At 40.4% G+C, this 19,745-nt stretch overlaps 1 protein-coding gene across 1 annotated transcript in view; it reads left to right on the top strand.

Annotated features, from left to right (window-relative positions):
* The first annotated feature begins 216 nt into the window (after positions 1-216).
* Positions 217-19,745, top strand: part of RPS6KA2 (ribosomal protein S6 kinase A2) — a 177,513-nt gene continuing 157,984 nt past the window's right edge. Inside the window, exon 1 of the mRNA XM_075088078.1 lies at positions 217-625. Within this exon, the coding sequence (XP_074944179.1) occupies positions 527-625 (99 nt within the window). The 5' untranslated portion in view covers positions 217-526. The remainder of the gene's footprint in view (positions 626-19,745) is intronic.

The following is a 19,745-nucleotide window of genomic DNA, read 5'->3' as shown; positions in this document are numbered from 1 at the left end:
AGCAGCGTTGAAATTCCGAGCTAAAAACAGAAGTGCAGCATGTGCCTATTCCCCATGTGATTCGGAAACCAGGAAATTGAAAGAGCCTCACTGAGAGGAGAGGGAGTGCAAAGCAATAGACACATCTAATATTTATCTCAAACCTGCTACGCCTGGGACGCAGGAGCTGTCATCTGCCGGAGCTGATTATGCATGCAGCCAAAGCAGAGCCTGATTGGATGTAGTAGGACCTAAGGCGAGGGGGAGAGGGAGCGGAGAGAGAGTTCAGCTCGCTGCACTGAAATGTAAACACTGGAAAGCGGGAGGGAGTATAATGCCTTTATGCTCCGAACCGCAAGCAGCAGGCTCCTATGGCTCCGGCAGCATACCTCTTGCAGGTCTAGCTGTGCCCGGCTTGATGAACAGAAGCAGACACTTCGGAGGATCTCCTGCCTGTGGATATAAATAGGGGGCAATCGGGATGCGCTAGCTTTCTCCAGCGGCGCCACAGCTCCTTCGTGCTCTGCGCTGCAGCTGGGACGGGGCAATGGACATGAACATGAAGAAGTTCACAGTGCGTCGGTTCTTCTCGGTCTACCTTCGCAAGAAATCTCGTTCAAAGAGCTCAAGCCTAAGTAGATTTGAGGTAAAACTTGCCTTAGCTTTGTTAAATGTAGAAAACACCATTAGGTGCTGGTAACAGAGATGTAAGAGAATGCCTGCACTTACTGATGTGATAAATAGTAAAAGGTGATCTTTCCCTGGAGGTGGTCATGTTTGCACCTGATGTTCTTTGTTTCACTGTAATTCAGTGCTTTTTCTTAGTAGCAGTCAATACATTGCATAATATATTTAGTGTGTTGCTAAGGTTCCTTTTATCAGCCCAGCAGGAGAGGAGGAAGCTGGTTCAGGACATCATGAAGTTGTAGGAAATAATTACGGATCCACTTGAATTAGCACAAATGGCACAACACTTTGCAATAGCCCCAAATTTTAGTCTTTCTCCACGGTGTACATACCGTTCTTTCTCAGTGCCGGATTTCCAAATAATTAATCAATTTGCTAGTGCCTTTTTTATGGTATGTTAGATAGGGATTTTCCTGCTGCTTTGTTGGTTCTCATGCTTGCACAGATTTTTGCATTTATCTTCCCTCCCGTGCATCCTGTTTTTTTTTGTGTTGTGGGTTTTTTTTTTTTAATTTTGTTGTAAGGAGAAGTTGTTCTTCAGGAGGGGGGACAATGTCAAATTAAAACTACAATGATTTAGCAGTGTGGGGAGATGAAGGCAGTTCAGGTTGGAGATATTAACAGATAGAAATGTGTGAATGGGGTATAATCATGATTTCTGCCTCCCTTCCTCGAACCATTGTTCTTCAATCCTATATTTGGAGCTGTGAATAGTCAGCAGGATGTGAGATCAATTGAATAGATGTCAGTTATATTTATGTTGTTCACTTTATCATTGCAGATGATCTGCAACCTCTGCATTAAAATAGAGGTAGATGGGGCCTGATTCCCCTCTGCCTCACATTTGGTTTATGCTGGTGTACTTCAACTGACCTCCGAGGAGTTACTCTGATTTGCACCAGTATTCCCAAGAGGAGGATTAGCCTCATGCTGTGTGAATACATTTTAATGTGTTATTCCCTTAGTGTCCTATTTAAAGTACCAGGTAATTGTTTGAACATAAAGTTCTTCATGTGTCATTGCTTAAACAGGACATGTAGAAAAGCAGAGTTTTTGGCTGGTGTTTTTTGTTGGGTTTTTTTTTTTTTTTGTACTTTCTTAACTCTTTAAAATTAGCTTTCTTAAAAAATGTTCAGGTAAGGTACCTAATTTTATTTCACTCACCAAATAGTCATGCCATGCATTTAAAAAAACCTAATAAATAAAAGTTTTTAACGCTCCCTCCTTGCACCAGCCCTGTCACTCCAGGACTGAGGGGAGAGGAGGGAACCCTTCCTTCACCCATTGTGAACCCACAATTGCAAAGGCTAATCTGAAATAGATGTTCCTTGTAACACACTGTAAATTCACTAAGCTCACGCTCCACCAGAGCCAGCAGAAAGTAGACCCAGAGTCACTGAGTTACAGGAAGGAGTTCTGAGACAGATGAGTGTCTTTGCAGGCTGCCAGTGTCAGGGCACAATGTTAGGGGGGGGCAATGATGTTGAGACAGCAGGGCTCCACCAGACCTCGTAACTCTTCATTTGACAGTGCCAGAGTTTGGGAGAAACAGATTCCACCACACTGATTATTTTACTTTCTGGGTAATCTAGCATGAATGACAAGTAAGACTCAGCATTTGTAACAGGCCAGACCCTCGCTTCATTTTAAAAAAAAAAAATTTACAATCCCTTTGATAATCAGTATTACATTAGATTTACTGGACTTCTTCAGTATCTGTGAAATAGTTTTCCCTTAAGTGAGTTTTCTTGTAATTATTTTTTTATTCTGATTTTAAGTAATTTGCTTCAAGAAGCAGCCTGATATGTATCCTTATCTCATATGTCCCTTCAGAGCATTTCGTCCACTTCCCTCTCCTTTCCTTTGACTTGGCAGTAACGACCAACTTTATGTAGAGTGACTCGGTATTATAATGCAACAGGGAATAGGGCTTGTTCCAACCAGGAAGAAAAAATGATTCATAAAATCTGTTCTGCTATTTAAGTGTGAAAATCATCAGAGATGTTCCTGCTTAGAGGGGGAAAAACAAACATATGAACATCAGGCCCCCTCTGTGATTTCCATCCCTGAGTACTTCTGTGTATAAATTTGTAATTGTGGGCTAATGAGCGCTTGTCAGCCAAACAGAAAGTGCAAGGAAGCCTGTTGGTAGTTGGATTTTTAGAAGTCAGAATGTTCTTCAAACTAATGGTAGATATTTTTAAAGAGGCAGTAACAAAGCACAGGTTATTGCATCATGGAATGAGTAAAAGTAAAATAATGGGAAGAAATTTGAGGAAAACACATGTGGCATTGCTTTGCTTAGTGTGCGCTAGATAATGTACCTGGCAGAAGTTATGTGTTTCTAGATTTTGTCTGAAATTTGAAAGGGTATTGTTGTTCCTAGGCTGTGTGGGATTTTTGTTGTGGTGTTCTTTTGGCCAGACGGGAAAGAGGGTTGAAGGGTTTTAGATAGATACTCCTGGATTCAAGCCTTTGATGTCTTTATAATTACCACCATTAGAATAGTTTCAAAATAACATAATATTTGTTATTAATATCATATGATTAGTTACTACTTCTACTGTGGTATTCTGCTGCGCTTTAAATTCACTTGCAATGAGCTTCATAACTTACAGAGCAGGGATATAGATGCAGAAAATGACTTAGCAAATCACAGCTTGTAACCTGACCTTTACTTAATCATTTGATGTGCCAATATCCTTGCTATATCTGGGACAACAAGATCATTGCCTTATGTAGATGGCTGGGTTTCACGCTTTGTCCTGCTAAAGGAGACAGAGCACACTTTATAAATGAGATATTACAGGGGTTTTGTTTCATCTTGCCTAGAATGTGTGCCCTTTTTATTATCCTGGGAAAACCTGGCTGAAATTGGAACTTACTTGGCTACACTTTTGGCTTTTCAGTTTATATTATTTTTCAGTATGGCCTGCATTGCCCTTCATTTATAAGGTATCTAGTGATGTAATTTTATTAAATGTGCAGAGCCCAGCTTTGCCCTTCTGCATGCACACTGAGTTCTTATTGAAGTCAGCTGAAAATGCAGCGAAGTCAATGGGAACTGCATGTGTGCATCTGAGAGAAGGACTTTGTTTATGGTTCTTGCTGAGTGTTGATGAACATGAATGTGAAACCATCAGGAGAAAGTATGCACAGTGTGGATCTGCTAAAGACTTTGAGCCCCAGTGGAATGCATCTTATGGCAGTGAGCAATATCCCTTGATTATAAATCAGAAGTTAAATATGCCATTTGAATAAGCTAGGAAAGACCTAAGCATGCAAATAATTCGTTTATATTTATTCCAGTGACGCAGAGCCTTTCTTGGTTTGTTTCTGGGAAAATGACCAATTAAAACATTGCTATTGATTCTTTTGGGAGATGTTTCCGACTTTTGAATTCCTGATATATTTTTAATTTGTTATTCTTTAATTGTCTTAATTCTTGTTTTTTTTGTCTTATTGGTAGTGGTAAATCCAAATTCTCTCTGGTCTATGTATGGGGCTTAGAGCCTACCACAGTTCTTGCAAATTAATTCAAAATTAATTTGGAGCCTGGTGTGTCTCAGCATAGTCAGTTGTGAGAGGCAGGACCCCCTGTGGGTGATTCAAGGGTGAGTCCTTCTTGGGATCCAGCACTGGCACATAGGAAATGGAAGCAGGCCTATGCAGTCTGGTAAAGAATAGTGCAGAAGCACTGGCACTGGCTTTGTAATACTTTATTACGAGAGATTTTCTATTCTAATCTTCAGCTCTGATTCTGATTTCCTACAGGCTTAAGTTACAGCAGCCTTAGGAAAGTGGCCAGCAAATGCTGAGCTAGACTGCTCCTTTTGCACAGTGGACTGGGGCAATGCTTCACTTGCAAACGCTTGTGAACTCTTCTGCGCTTGTATAAAGAACAATTCTGTTCTTTATCAATAGTGTGCCCTTTATTCTGTCTTCTCTTTTTTATATTTTATAGGTAATAATTTTGTAGGAGAATGTATTCTTTCTGTCAAAGGTTAGACAGAAAGAATGGCGGTGGTGATTAGCAGCCCAAGATCAGCTCTGCAAGGTGCAGGTCCTGAGGCAGTTTTAGGGTTTTTTTCCTTGGTAATGAACACCTTTGTGGTGTGTGTTCTTGTTACAACAGAAGTTACCAACACTATTGTAGTCTGACTTCCACCAGCTGCAGGCAAGGCTTTTATGAGGAAATGCTGCAATTCTTGTAGTCTTGTATGGCTTGTTGGGGGGAAGGGAGGCAGGGCAGGGGAGGGAGAGCAGGAGGAGCATGTAGTCCATCAGATAAGTCACTTGGGGAGCAAGGAAAACCAATTTTCAGGCTCTTTTTTATAACTTGCTGTGTCATTACAGATGGTTCAGACCTCTGTGCCCTCCATTCCCCATTTGTAAAACTAAAATGATGATGATTTGTCAAGTCCTTTGATACAATTCTACCTATTTACATTGGTTTTGGTGGTAAGAGAGCTTACTCACATGGAAACACATTCATAATAAAGAAGTTGCTCCCCAGCTCCCCAAATACTTTTGACGTTATCCCAAATAAACAATCTCTTGCATCTCAGGCCTGCTATACCCTCTTTCCCACAAGCCTCAAATTAACTGCTGAGCTACAGAAAGGGAAAATGAAACAGGTGGATGTAGGGATAACTTGTCCACAGAAAAATAGGGCTGGGAGAGGTCTAAAAAACCCTGATCTGGGCTCCATTCTCCTTCTCCTGAGGCAGCATCAGCTATACCTAAACTATTGCACCAAAGATAGATATTTTTCTAATCTCTTCTTAATGACTTCCAATGGAAAATGCCCGTAACCTCCCTAGGAGGTATATTTTACAACATTATTCTTAGTGTCTGAGAGCTTTTCTAATGTCTAACACAAGCTTTTTCTTATGGCAATTTAAGCCTGTGGCTTCTTGTCTTACTCATTTTAACTGTGAAAAATAGATTGTTTCCTTTTCTTTGCAGTGCGATCTTTATGCATTTGAAAGATTTTCAGGTCCTCTTTCTCAGTGTTTGCTGTAGGGTAGGAAAAATTATTTTCCTCCTTCCTGAAAGTTAGGGACTCAGGAGCATGACCCCCGGGCCTGTCACAGCAACATTGTGAGGGAGAAGGTCTTCCTTTGTTTTGGACGCTAAAATCACTTTTATTTGAAAGGATGCTACCCTGTCAAAGACCAGTCCAAATTGTCATTTTATGCTCCATTTCCACCAGCTAAATGCCTACATGATGCCTGGATCTGATGGTATTTGGTGTCCAGTCCAGAGCTGACGGGCCCTATCCATCAGCTCTGATGTCAGATCAATTCTGACACACATCACACGATTAAACACAGACTCTGGTCACATAGTGGGGGTAAATGCATGTCTGGGCTTAGAGCAGGGGCCTGATACCCTCATATAACAGAAGAGGTCTTCATTTGGTTGTGGGATGGGTCCTGTCCGATCAGCTGATAGGAGGTGCACACGCATACCTTATGTGACCGGTGGTGACACGGCAGTATGGTGAACACGTGTTTGGTCATGATCACAAACAAATGATGAAATGAATGAAATGGAGAGGTGTCTGTGGGCAACAAGGAATGGCCTGGTTCCCTGAGCCTGGAATATCTGTGTGTGGGAGGGTTGAACCTGGAGGACTGGTTGGAACCTGTGAGCAGCTGAGCCCCTGCCTAGCAGTAATTTAGAGTAACTTGGTTTTATGCAGGTGGAAAAGGTGTATTTTTATTCTAAGTTTTAGCTCATAATGTTATGGCCTCTTTGACCCTGTGGCACAAGAAGTCCGTTCTGAGCAGGCTGTGTGCTCTCCTGCACCTATTTTTATTACCTGCTGCATTCAATTAATCCATTTTTCTGCTAGTCTCAGGAGAGGAGTTCTTCTGTGTGTGTTTTTTGCATTTCTGTCCTCACAGGTAGCTGGTACTTTCTAAAGTAAGACAAATCAGAACAAAAAACCTCCTTATGTTTATTTACCAGTTACTCAAGTAGAAATACTTTAAATCTAAATATTTGCTAGTCAGTTTCCTTTTGTTCACTTAACAAGACTTACAGTCCTAGTTCTGCAATGATTCTGTAAACCTATTTGTCATTAAGAAAGACTCAAAGAAGCAGCAGTTAGTTCTGCACTCAGGACAGAGTGTGCGCACGCGTGCGCGCGCGTGTGTGTGTGTTTTGCCATCAGCTCGTACAGGGTTTCGCTTCCTGGAGAACAAAGTCTCAGGAAACAGAAAAGAATGAGTGGACTCCTGAATCTCCCTTGAAAATAGCTTCCTGACTGAGGATGTGTAAAGAAGCAAGCAATACATCTATTCAAGGTCCTCGCAGCACAGCTACCATTCGCATACAGGGAGGTGCCTTCCAGGCAAACAGTTTGGGATGCAGGTGCCCTCAGCGGGTGCATGCACGGTGACAGGGTGGCCACAGCATGGCTTTGGAAGACTATGAAGGGAGCAGCCACCCTTTAGCTGTAAAAATTTCTCTCACTACTTTGAAATGTACTGCCAGTACCAGTATTTCAGCAGAGCTGCTTTTACCATGGGATGCAGGAGAGCCTAGAGCTCCCTTCTAGCCGAGCACAGGGAGTTCAGAGATACTGGAAGTGCAAACCATCGAGAGGGCAGAAGACAAAATTGTGATGTTTCCAATGAAGAAACCCTTTTTCTGAGATTGCCGTGACATTATTAGGCATTGTGTAGCAGTGTGCAGGCAAGAAGGGGAGATATTTATTAACTGCTAACGTGCTTTCAGATGATAAGTAATGACAGTAATCAGCTAAATGCTAGATATCTTATGAAACATAAATAAATGAGCTCGTATAAACTCCAGGTGTAATTAAAGAGTGTCACGCCTCTTTCCTGCAGGCCCAAATTTGGACCTATGCATGACTGGCAGAAAGCAATAATTGGTTCTCTTCAAGAGCTGATATGAATAAACTGAAGGCTTTATAAGGGAGTGTGTGGTTTTATCTATAAAATCCATCTTTCCCTGTTGTAAAACAACAGAAACTACCCAGTCCTGCTTGTTCCCAGAAGTACCATCCTCCAGACAAGTTTGTTGTACCCTCTTGCCATGCCCAGCTGGACAATGTCAGCTCGGTGCTGCAACATGGGGCTTCTTTAGGGATATCTGGGTGCTGGGTGGTGTCAGTTCCTGCTATACATTGTGAGTAAAACGTAGTGGTGAGCTGGGAGTGATGGTACGCAGGAAAAGAGAATTTTCTCATTTTGTGTAAACATGTGGAATATGTTTTATGTGCAGGCATAGGTGTTCAGGGTCTGGGATTTTATCTTGTGTGTTTTTAAGTTCTGAAGAACTCAACAAGGAGAAAATGGGTATGATTAGATATTTTTTAAAGTTTATATGGAAATTTAGTTTAAAAACTACAGAATTTAGTAGAGGTTGCTGTTTTTACTGCAAGTAATGAAATAATGTGTAAAGCACAATAAAGAGCGACATTTCTGTTCCAGAGATATATTAGAAGTTGGCCCGTAAAACTACAAAGAAAACTTAACTCTGTCCTGAATTTCCGTGTCTTTTCTATCATTATTAACGAGAAGAAGCCTTAGGCATCTCCATACACAAAATAATGCAAAGATGTATTCCAGACTCGAAGCTTTACCATGTCCCTAGGGGAGAAGGAATCCAGTAATTTCTTCAGCTAGCAACATGGCATAGGCTGGTGTGTGCCATAGAGAGTGAATGAACTAGATGATGGTGAGGTCTGTTGTAAAATGTTTGAAAAATTCAAACCTAATGGTTTGAAACATCTGTGTATTGTAGAACGTGCTTTGGGATCGAGCCTTTTTTTGGGTGGTAGCAGTCTCAAGAAACAGGGTGTGTTCTTGGCATTTGTCAAGCCTGACTGTCCCACAAGTCCATACTTTGGTCCCATGTTCTGACGGAGGACTAACTGTGCTATGTAATTTATATGCAAAGTGGCAAGCAGTGATAAATGGTATGAGAGAAAACCTCCATAATATATGTTTATACAAGAAATTTTCCTGACAAATAAGTAAAAGGCTTGAGTGGATATTTGGGCTTTTGGTCGGGGGAAAGAGTTTTTCCTCTTAGTGAAAATTTCTGTTGTTTTGCTAGTGAGTAATGAAGAAAATTCTGCAGCAGTTCGACTTTGTCTTTTCCACTTCCATGTTGAGGGCAACTGGCGGGCAGGTCCTGTGACTAGCAGATATCTTTGCCTTTAACTTCTGCATCAGCATGTCTGCACGCCAGCCTTTCCTGTATGAGAACAATCTCCGTCTGTGACTAGAAAATGCCTGGGACAGCAGTCAAATGTTGTAATTTGCATTCATTTTGAAGTCTAAATCTGTCTAAATATCTTAAACCCTGCTGGATCTGCTGTTAGTCTGCAAAGTATCTACTTTATTCTTGTATGACTATGCATTGCAATTTTTACTAAACTGTAATCTAAAAGCAAGGCTTTATATTAGATTATTTCCATGATACAGTTCAAGACCATTTCATATCACTGAATTTGAATTTGTGATCGCTGAATTTGTGCAGATGTTAAATAGTACGTACCTCAAAAGTTTTTTAATAACATTTCATTATGTTGAAAAGACTTGACGCTTTTTCTTGGCAAGTAAAATGACTAATTTTTCTTCTGAAAGGAACTCCTTAACATTTCATTAAATCACTACTATCAAGATAGCTAAACCAAGACATTTTCCAAATGTGAATGGTTTTTGTGTAATGGCAGTACAAAGGAATTTTAAAGTATTGGCATTTTATGGCTGATTTCAAACACATTGCAGAGCTTTAATTTGGAAGAATATATGCCTCTCTGGAGAAAAGGTTTTATCTGTCCTTATTTTCCTTCTACCCTTGGGAGTTACCTTCTCCTTTTTATGTGGCGACAAGTGAAATAGGCAAAAGCAGGAAAGGAAAGTGTGGTAGTTAAATCTTAGCTCTTACTTCTACGTTCTGCCAACTTCTCTTCAACTTCTTCTTCCAAAGGAGGCCCATGTGTTTAGGCTCACTCAAGAAGTGGGTAGAAGCGTGTTACGTGAATCCACAGAGAAAAGGCACTGTGTGGTGTAAAGGCAGGAAAGCTCCCACTGGAGTAGGCACCAGCTAATCCCTCTCAGTCTTTCCAGTGTTGCAAAGATGTCAGGGTAATGATGCCTGCTAGCCTGAGGTAATAAAAATGCTTCATTGTCATTACTGAAGCTTCCTTTGTCCGTGGAGAAATTTTAGCAATTGTAAAGCAGAAAATACTAAAAGCAGAAGTTGGGTCAAACTAAGCTGGGGGGGGAGTGGAGAGACACTTTGCTTTCTCCTTTAAAAACTTTTAATGTACATTATCCTTAGTTTGGTGCCTAACTCAAGCTTTTATGTCATAATGATGAACACTTTCAGGGCATTAGCTTAGGTCTGAAAAAGAGACAGTTGCACATACCATGTTAACTGCAAACTGATACGAGAAAAAAAAATCACCAGTGTTACCAGAGCTGGAGAGAAACCACAGTTTCCCATGATCTGTAACCAAGATTTTTTTTGCTCCATGATTTCAATTTTCTTTTTTGCATTTGCAGAATGACTAAAAGCATACTTCAAACACACCTGCATTTTCTTTTTCCACATTTTGGAAAAAGTTATATTCACATCATAATATATCAAGCAGCAATGCTGGTAAGGATGCTGGGCAGCAGAACTTACTATGCCTGTAGAGTAAGTGTAGATAATATTTACTCACCTACTTCCCTGTGTCTCACCAGTGCAAATATGGCAGCATCCAGATGTTCTCTTTTCCCTTCCTACAGCTGTTAGTGCCATTGACACTATAGCATCCCTTCTTGCGCAGCAGAGAAATTCAATATGCATTTACTTCTGTCTGAAAGGCCATGTGCTGAAAAAAAAGTCTAATGGCATCTTTTGCCTGATGGTACGGAATGAATTTCTAAAAGCCTTCCCGACAACAGGGATTTTGTAATCTAGGGAACAAATTTCCTTTTCTCCCAGATGGGAAATCACATATGGGGCATTAGAAGGAATACCTTTGACGGTTCTCAGGACTGTCACTTCCAAAGCATAGACTACCTATAGTGATTATCTGCTGAAAGATACTAATTTTATCACCATTATCTTTTTGAAAATATTCTATCCAAATGTCAGGATAAAATTTATGTGCCAATTTACTTTTGAAAATTGGTATTCTTCTATTAAAGGGTGTAAGTTGCCTATAATTGTGGTGTTTGCTTAGGAAAAGGTAATGGTGCTAACTACTTGTTCTTCCCCTGCTTGGTTTAAAAGTGTTTTCTGTTTCTGTAGCAGGCCATAAAATTCATTTGAGTAATATTTGTATTGAAAGAAATGCTGTAACAGGCAGACATTCGTGTTGTTATGAGAGGAGTTGTTCTTGGTCTTCTTTCTCTGTATGGAAGTTTTTCCCTGGAGTTGTAAGGAAAGTCTTAAGTTTTTGATTTAATATTTCATCTTGCTCATAATGCATGTCAAATGAATGGATTAAAAATATAATCTTTTCTAATGCAGACAATCTGGGTCGTTTCAAAAATAGAGCTTTTTGAAGAGCCTTATTTATGAAAAATAGGTCAGTCCTTTCCTTCTCCTCTTGACCACTTGTTCTTTTCTTGATCAGTTTAGGTTTTTAATCTGCCTCTTCTTTTGTGCTCATCTCTGTTCCTTCCTGTTGTTTGCCATGTGCACAACCATGGCAATTATAACCCATCCCCGGAGAAGTGGGGACTTACAAAACATTTAACATACTGTACACACCACAGCCAAGAGAAAGTTTGCTCTTTTCCCCTTGCTTTTAAAATCTTTTTGCTGGTGTGACATTCATGGGACTGAGACAGAAATAAGAATAGAGCTCTTCCCATGGAGTACCACTATGGTCTGCAAGCACTCATTTATCTTTCTGGTGATCAGAGAGCTGTTGCTGTCTGGGATTTTGTATCATCTCTTCAGGGAGGCACATCAACTTCCCGTTTTCCAGTTACTGAGGAGAAGAAATTAAGTTGTTCTGCCCTCCTGGGATATGATTATTTACTCTTGTCTTCAGGCTTTTCTTCCCTCTTGTAAATAAATGTTGAGGATTTGAACGTGCTGTGTGTTGGCATGTAGACTCCTGTGACTGGACCACAGAAACGCTGAGCTCCGCACAGATGGAAACTGTACTCCTGAGACCAGGCTCTTGGCTCCTGGTGTCTACCAAAACTCTCATTTTGTCTTCTCATATGTTTCCCTTGTAAGGTAACAGTTCTGCTTTTTCCTTCTCCCTCGCGCAATCATTCATCTGATTCAGCTTTTTTAATTTATGCTTTAGACTCAGACAATGGAAATCACATGTTTTTGCTTTTCTTGTACTGCCTCTGTTTTGGTACTTTCCACCCTCAGTTTACTGAGGTAACTCGAGAGTCATCAGTAAAAATAAAGCTTTGTTTGAGGAAGTGCTGATTCAGAGGAGGCACTCAGCCGAGGCTGGGCAATGGCCAGATAGCTCCAAAGCAAATCCCAATTACAGAGCTTACTACATATCTCAGAAACGTGTGTGTGTCCGTCCCGTATACCATTGCCCTTATCTATTTCTCCTCAAATAGCTCTGCATCCATAGTTCAAATGTCTTGTGATCATTCCTCTCAGGGACAGCAGAAAGAAAAACTCCTAGAGAGTCCCCTTGCATCACAGGCCCCGAACATATTGTTGAGGATTTCATACCTATGACTCAACTCTGCTTCCAGCTGAGCACAAACGTCTATCTGGGACTTTAGCTTTATATAGTACCATTTTCACAGCACCGTACTCTGTTTTTAAAGCACAGTTACTATGGCACCTACAATATCTTGGAAAATAGTGAAAGCTTACCATTTTGCTTCACATGACAGCTTCTGTTCCTGTTTTGCCTGTGTGTTTTCACCCTCTGGGTTTTCTTTTGACTTTGAACAAAAAACCTCAAAGTGAAAATGAGTGGCCAACTTTGGTCGTTGTCATTTCAGATATGTGAAGTCACACAGAGCCTGATGGCTTTGCATGGCTTCTGCTTGGTCATGAACCATTTCAACTTTCTGAAAGAAGTAAACTTTTGTAGCTGTGCATCTTGGGGTTTTCATGAAAAGTTTCAAACTAGCCTGCACTAATTTTGGCATTTATGATAAAAAGATCTTCCAATCAAAGCACCTTACCCTGGTAATTAAGAGCTACTTCTCCTTTTAAATTTATGATGCTATAAAGCCTAAACCAGTGCAAACATACAAAATTCAAAGCAAAAGGAAAAGCAAATAAAACTGCTCTTCCCCCCCGAATTGTAATCAGATCTGCATCAGAAGAAAACTTGAATTGCTTTTGTTGTGATACTTAACGCGTTACCAGACTGGCATTGTTGTTATTGATATAGCAGTATTCTTCCTCCCTACCAAAACACAAGATGTACCAGAATGCATTAACAACCTACGCTAGGTAAACCTCCTTGGCTCCATTTTATCTCCTGGTTGGTGGCCTCAAACTGCCAACAAGGACTACACTAAACTAACATTGCCTTCTGTTCAAGTGCATCGTAAATCATTACTGCCTTCTAGGCTAGCACAAAACTGGTGTCCTCATAACTGGGCATGTAAAGGAGAGCTATCCCCTGGCCAAGCCTGTGAACCTGGAAGGCTAAATTTGCTTGAGCTGGATGTTAAAGTGTAGGAAGGCAACACATCTGGATCTGAAATCACAATGTTCTATTCATTTGGCTTCCAAAATTATATTGAGGTTGTTAAATCTGGAATCTCCCTTTTTCTCAGTGTAATCCTAACTGTTGCCTAACTGGATCTTAGATAGTGTCTTCTTCTCTCATCCTAAATTGAAAAATCTTCAAGGCATAGGAGAAGGAAGCAGTTCAAGTTATAGATGGCAAGCACTTTGATATATATGTGCACCAAGAGTGCTGTATTCATGGAAAAATTCCCCCTCCCCCCCACCCCCAAGTAAAACCAAAGTAAATTAATTTTGAGCTGCTGAGGTTAGTAACCAGCAGGGGATGGATGAGGTGTTCTGTTACCCCAGCAGAGGCCAGTTCCCTTGTATGCAAACCAAAATGTCAGGGTCTTACATTGTTTATTATTTACTTTTCTGTAACAGTGATCTGTCAGTGCTGTGCGTTTGTAGCACAGTCATCCGAGGGGGTTGTCTGTGTGTGAAGACAGGAAATTACTGACAAACTGAGTTGTTGATTTAGATTCATTTTTAGCCTATTTGCCTAAAGAAATGAGGCTTTAATATGTGTGTGTCCCCTGCCCCCTTTCTGGCCATTTGCTTTGAAACCATTGTCAAATTCACTAGAGATAGAGAAATAGTATTCTTAAAGACATAATGTTGATGTAAGAGTCATGAAAATAGGGGGGCTAGAGAAAGAGGCCCCAGTAGTATCACAAAGTGAAGGAACAGGGGGAACAAGAGTGGAAGTATACTCCTTAGCTACTAAAGAAGCCAAGTACAGGGAGAGGGCAGGACAACTTGATAAGAAACTGAGATTCATCACTGCACTGTTTACAGAACAGTTTCTATACATCAATGCCAGGAAGCGAGCTAGGATTTTTCTTGAGGAGTGTATTTGGATTTGCTGCAGAAACAACTGGATCAGTCTATTAACCTGTAAATATCTGGGCTTTGAAATACTATAGTCCCCAATAATAAGATTATTTATCATTATAGTGTGGTCTTTTACTACTATTTTTCCAATGCTATGAAATAAGATAGCTCTTTTGTTTTAGCAATTCCTACTTCTAATCTAATGGGTGAGGCAGAAGTAACTAGTAGCAGTATTTTGTCCAGTTTACTGAGATGCTTTTGATATAAGGGGGAGGCAACATAGCATGATTCTGGCTGTTTTCCTCTTTGGAATCCAGTGATCATCTTTGTGTTGAAATATATTAAAGATATTTTTCTGGAGCTACTTATAATATGGCGTACTAAGGGGGAAAAAGAGGAATTGTGCTATAATTTATGGAGAAAAAACTCACAGAGCTTACCATCAGACGGCTGATTTTTCAGTAGAATTATTTTAGCAATCCTATAGATGTTAATGGAAAGTGTAGGCTGCCAAAGTAAGAATTCATCAGAAAAATTATCATAGTACAATAACTCACAAGGTTTTGGAATGCTTGTTACAGAATTATAATTAGAGCATCAGTGTTTGCTTGAAATATCCTGTTTTGCTAGCTGATATTGGTTTTGCTGACATGAATAATTAATTTCTCTGGATAAAAGTGGATATTTAGGCTGCCTAGTAAGAGAGGCTTTGGAGTGTGCAGTGAGGAGTCCTCAGGCAGGAATCTTTGGAGCAAGGAAGTCTAGGAAGAATATTGTTTTTCACTTGTGCTCACCTTGAAATAATGCATTTTAATAATAACTACAAAATTCTGTTGGATATGGCTATATTTATACACTGTCAAATTACTTAAATAGTTTGATGTCTCATATTTGCATGCTGAATGGTCAAGTGTGTCAATATACAAAATTCTGACATGTTCTGGTGATTGCAGGATGTGTAAATAGGAAAGCAAGATTTCTGCATGGTGACACTGTGGAGCTGCTGAATTTCTTAGCCAAGCTCTGGCTATACACCTGTGCCCCCCACAACCTGGAATTAAAACTGATGTGTTTTGTACAGCCTCCTTACGCTTTGCCTCTGAATTACAAATGAGACAGTAATGCATACAGGGGAGTCAGGGACTTATGTGGGCTTGTATAACAAATGTTTTACACTAACCAGATTATACACATCTTTTTGTCAGACAGTCTGTTCTGTTGTTTGCGGTAAAGGGAACATAAGCAAATAACGCCTAGTGATATTTTTACTCTGTTTTAGAACAGTTTCTGAAACCGATTCAGAATATACAAGGAATACATTGTAATTACTGCCACATTTTGTGTGTATGTATGTAGCATTTGTATGAATAATGCAGGTAACAGTGCGAATACACGTAGTATGGCAGTTTTCCTATTGAAAATGCTACTAAGAGGATTAGAGTTTGATCTCATAAAACCATACACAACCTCTCATTGACTCAGAGCGGAGGTTTGTTTAGTTCTGCTGGACACCAGACAGATTAGCAGCTCATGTTTTTGCTGCTGACGTTCCTTCTGGACTGAAAATTACTACAAAGGTAACTTTTTTTTTTTTTTTTAAATTCATGGAAATCTCTCCTCCAAAATGGTACTATGTAACTTATTTTAAAAATTGTTTCTCCCTTTTAGGGTCTTCACTCCCCTTTAAGTGATTTTCAGGGAATGACCAAACAATTTCTGACCTTGTTCCTTCCCTTTTGTTGTCATGATTGAGCCATTTTTCTAGATCATCTCCTGTCCCCACAGGTGTAGGCTTTTCCCTTTTGGTCCTTAAGAGGCTCTTCCTGCCCCTGAAAAGTGCTGCTAATGCAATCATCTTTTCCACAGTTGCTTCAGATCCATCTTCTGTTCCACTGCACCTTGTATGAATAAAGGCCAGCTGAAGTCCATCCTGTAGACTAAGCCATTTCCCTCCTCTTTTTAAAATATCTTAAAAACACCCATTCTTGCCACTAACTGAAGCAAACAACTTCAACAAAGCATGTAATGCCACAAGCGTCCTTCCCCTGAAACTCCTGTGATTCTTCTGTTGCCTTTGTTTCCACTCTGTAGCCTTTCCCTTTGTCTGACCTTCTGGTGTTGTAGCAAAGGCTGTGGGACCCCTTTGGTCAGGGAATATCCACTAATCATTGAGGGCAGATCCACATTTATTTTTAATTCGTAAGTACTGAGAGAGATTCTCACCATCACACAGGCATTTTTGCAATCCACACTGTGCACCATTTACCAGTGACACATAGGTTTTCAGCCAGCAAAATCAAATGTGAAATCACTACTTGTGTACCTTTTTGGAGTTCTTCAAAGATTGTGATGTTTTACAAAGTCCTGCAGCTTTTGCTTTCATAGTTAGTGATACTAGGGAAACCATCCCTCTTAGCTTCTTGTGCTGCCAATGCATTTGAACCAATCCCTACCTCCACCTCTGTTCACAAGCTACTTATTATTGGAAGAAACTTGAAGATGGGAAATGCTCTGTTTATTTGCTGTGCAAGTGTCCTTCGGACCAGACAGGAGCTCCCCATGGCGTGGACACTGGGCTGCTGTTCTCTACTGTCCCACCATGGTGCCCATGCATTCTCATCTGTCCTGATTTCCTTTGTGCTGCAACCAACTTCCTGAGAACCAGCTTTGTGCTTACTACTCCTCCTCTGAAGACACTTTAAGTGTCTCTGGACCAAACAATACTCAACTCCCCAGTACTCTTCAAGTACAGTTTTTCCCAGAGCTTTCATCACGTATGCGCTCTGGATTCACATTCAGGGGCTGCTGGTACTTTGAGCAAAGGGACACGGATATTGTAAGATTTCCAAACAAAAATTATTTTATCTTAGTTATGGAAAAAAAACCACAAAACCATAGTGTCAAAAAAAGAAAAAAGTTTGCATGTGTTTCCTTGCCTTTGTTTCTTCCCCTATTGAGGTGTTCTTTGGCTTTGATCAGGCTGCTGTAAGGGGTTTTATGGATTTATATTCAGATCTCTGTTTCTGATTAATCTTAGGAAAAAGTTTTATATCCTACCCAATCCTGTATGGCTTCTCATCCCAGTTACTGTTCTGAAAGGATTTGTGCTCTAACCGCATTGTTTCTCTTCCTGACTAGTCACATTCAACAATGCCCCTCTCTGGAGGGGTGTATAAACAGGAAAACAACTAAATATAGATCACAGACACAGAAGGAATAGAATGCAACAGCGTGCCTAAAGAGAAGGAGTACATAGACAGATGGTGTAGGGCCTAGAGGAAACCCGGAGGGAGAGAGAGAGAGGCTTGTGAATGAACAAAGAGGTGAAAAAAGAAAAAGATATTTACCTGTGGGGAACTGGTGTATGGGAGAAGGGAGGCGGACGGAACATCCTTCTTTTCCCTGGAGCAGCCTGTAATGAGCTGGGTTAGCAAGACCAGAGAACAGGGGCCAAACCAGACTTGAAACCTTGTTTCCTTTGCAAGTGTCTGCTGCCTTGATCACAAGCAGGTCAGCGGAACAATCCCAGGTATCGCAGTACCTGGGAGTCTGCTTTGATGGAGCAGAGAGAAGGGGAGGTCAGTCTTAGTCTTTGTATTAAACAGAACATAACATTATTTAATGGAATGTCAAACCATGAGAAATTTAGTGAGGTTCTATTTCAGACATTTTTGTACCTTGGTCTCTTACTGGTTTTAGCTTTATTCTCTGCTGTATTAACACAAGTTGCTGACCCAGAACAGTCTAATAAACTCCAGTTGACACACTGTCTTAGAGGAGAAAGAGGGCCCTTACATCTCCCTCTCTCCTCACTGCAGCCCTTACCCAGCTCTTACCCTTCCTGCTCAAGCCAGGTAGGATGTGACTGTGGCACACTGCTGTGTGCTTACACGCATGCACCAGGACCCGGCTGTATTCCCAATTACCGCTCACCACAACTCTTAGCAGGCCTCTGTAAATTGGGAAGATGAAGCTTGCCTGCAGTGGGTTATCTGCCTGGCAGCAATGGGGAACGGGTGGCCATGCTTCGGCAGCCTGCAAGCAGTTGCTTGGTCTGCTAGCTCAAATCACGGATGGAGCAGGTCTGGCACTAACGCACCAGCCTGCAAACTAGGGCAGCGACGGGCAGGTGCACTGCCTGTTCTGCTGCCTCCGACATAGGGAGAGTAATCTCCAAGGGAGATGGAGCAAATGGTGGGAAGCAAGAACATCTTTGATTGCCATTGCTAAATCTGCCAAACCCTGATAGTTGGACCCTCAGGTCATTTGTCGAAGGATGCCCAGGGTTCTGGGTAAATTAGGGTTGGATTCAAAACCTGCTGCTTCTTTCTATGCTCAAGTGGCTTCTCTACAAGTGCACGCTGTCTGTCTTTCTCTTCCCCAGCATCTTTCCAATAAATCTGCACAGGCTGGACTCCTAGTTGCTGATTACCTCTTTTTGGAACCGTGATGATTACATGGGGCTTTTTATATTGCCAAGTAATTTTATACTGTTTTGCTTTCTCTTCTATGTTTAAGTCAGAAATTACTCATATTTCTTGTTTAGAAACACATTTCGAAGAAAAATATAGTGACAGAAAATAGCTATTCTTTGTCCCATTTAATGTTTAGAAACATTCTTCCTCCTATCTTTTATTCTTGAAGTGAGACATATGTTCATTTGAGGGAAATTTTTCTCATTTGAGCAAGCACGAGAAAAAATAAGATTATTACAGAAAAGCTTTGAGAGGCATAGTTTTCTGGAAATAAGGCAAGCAGCACAGTTAATAACATTTTATAATGAGAAACCGTTTACATCTGTTCTAAAATGAGGAATAATTCATTTGTTATTATTTTGGGTTTTTAAGAAAAATTCACCAACTTGTTTAGAAGAATATTATTTTACAGGTAATGTATTTTTTACAAACTGAACATATCTATATGAGCATTGTTGGATTCAAAGCACTGGAGACCTGAGTCTGATATTCATCTGATTGTGGAAAGAGGCGTGTCATCTTTGATGAGACTATATCTTATATGCACAAGTCTTTGCAGGATTGAAGCAGGGGTCTTTGTGATTTTTAACTGTTTCACCCAAGTACCTTAAGCTTCAGTTTTTCAGGAAGCCATCATAATGCACTTATTCATTTTGATATTTTGTCAGTTTTCAGTCTTAGAATATTTTAACATTGCCACAGTCCATACAGAAGGACACAGGAGTTGGTAAAATTAAGCTCTCTGATGGCAGAAACATTGGTAAAGGTCATTGTTAATATAGCCTGAAATCTAAAACATTCTCTTGAGCTTGTAATTACTTAGGCTTTAAAAATTAAAGATACGAGTAGTCAGATATTTTGGATTGAGTTTAATTTTTTTGATCTGACTGTCCAGAAATACTGCTTAATGTTGAGGAAGAACCAGTTATTGCATTTATATTATAGTAGAAAATTATGAGGAGTAAAGTCAATGGACGCCATTTGTTCAACAGTCATCAAAATACTGCAGACTGACTGCCCTCCATATTCTCTTGAGTGGAAAAATTTATGGGTGTA

The sequence above is a fragment of the Phalacrocorax aristotelis genome, chromosome 3 (genome assembly GCF_949628215.1).
Source record: "Phalacrocorax aristotelis chromosome 3, bGulAri2.1, whole genome shotgun sequence".
Lineage (NCBI taxonomy): Eukaryota > Metazoa > Chordata > Aves > Suliformes > Phalacrocoracidae > Phalacrocorax > Phalacrocorax aristotelis.
The sequence above is the reverse complement of the archived record's forward strand: the minus strand, read 5'-3'. Positions and strand labels throughout refer to the sequence as shown.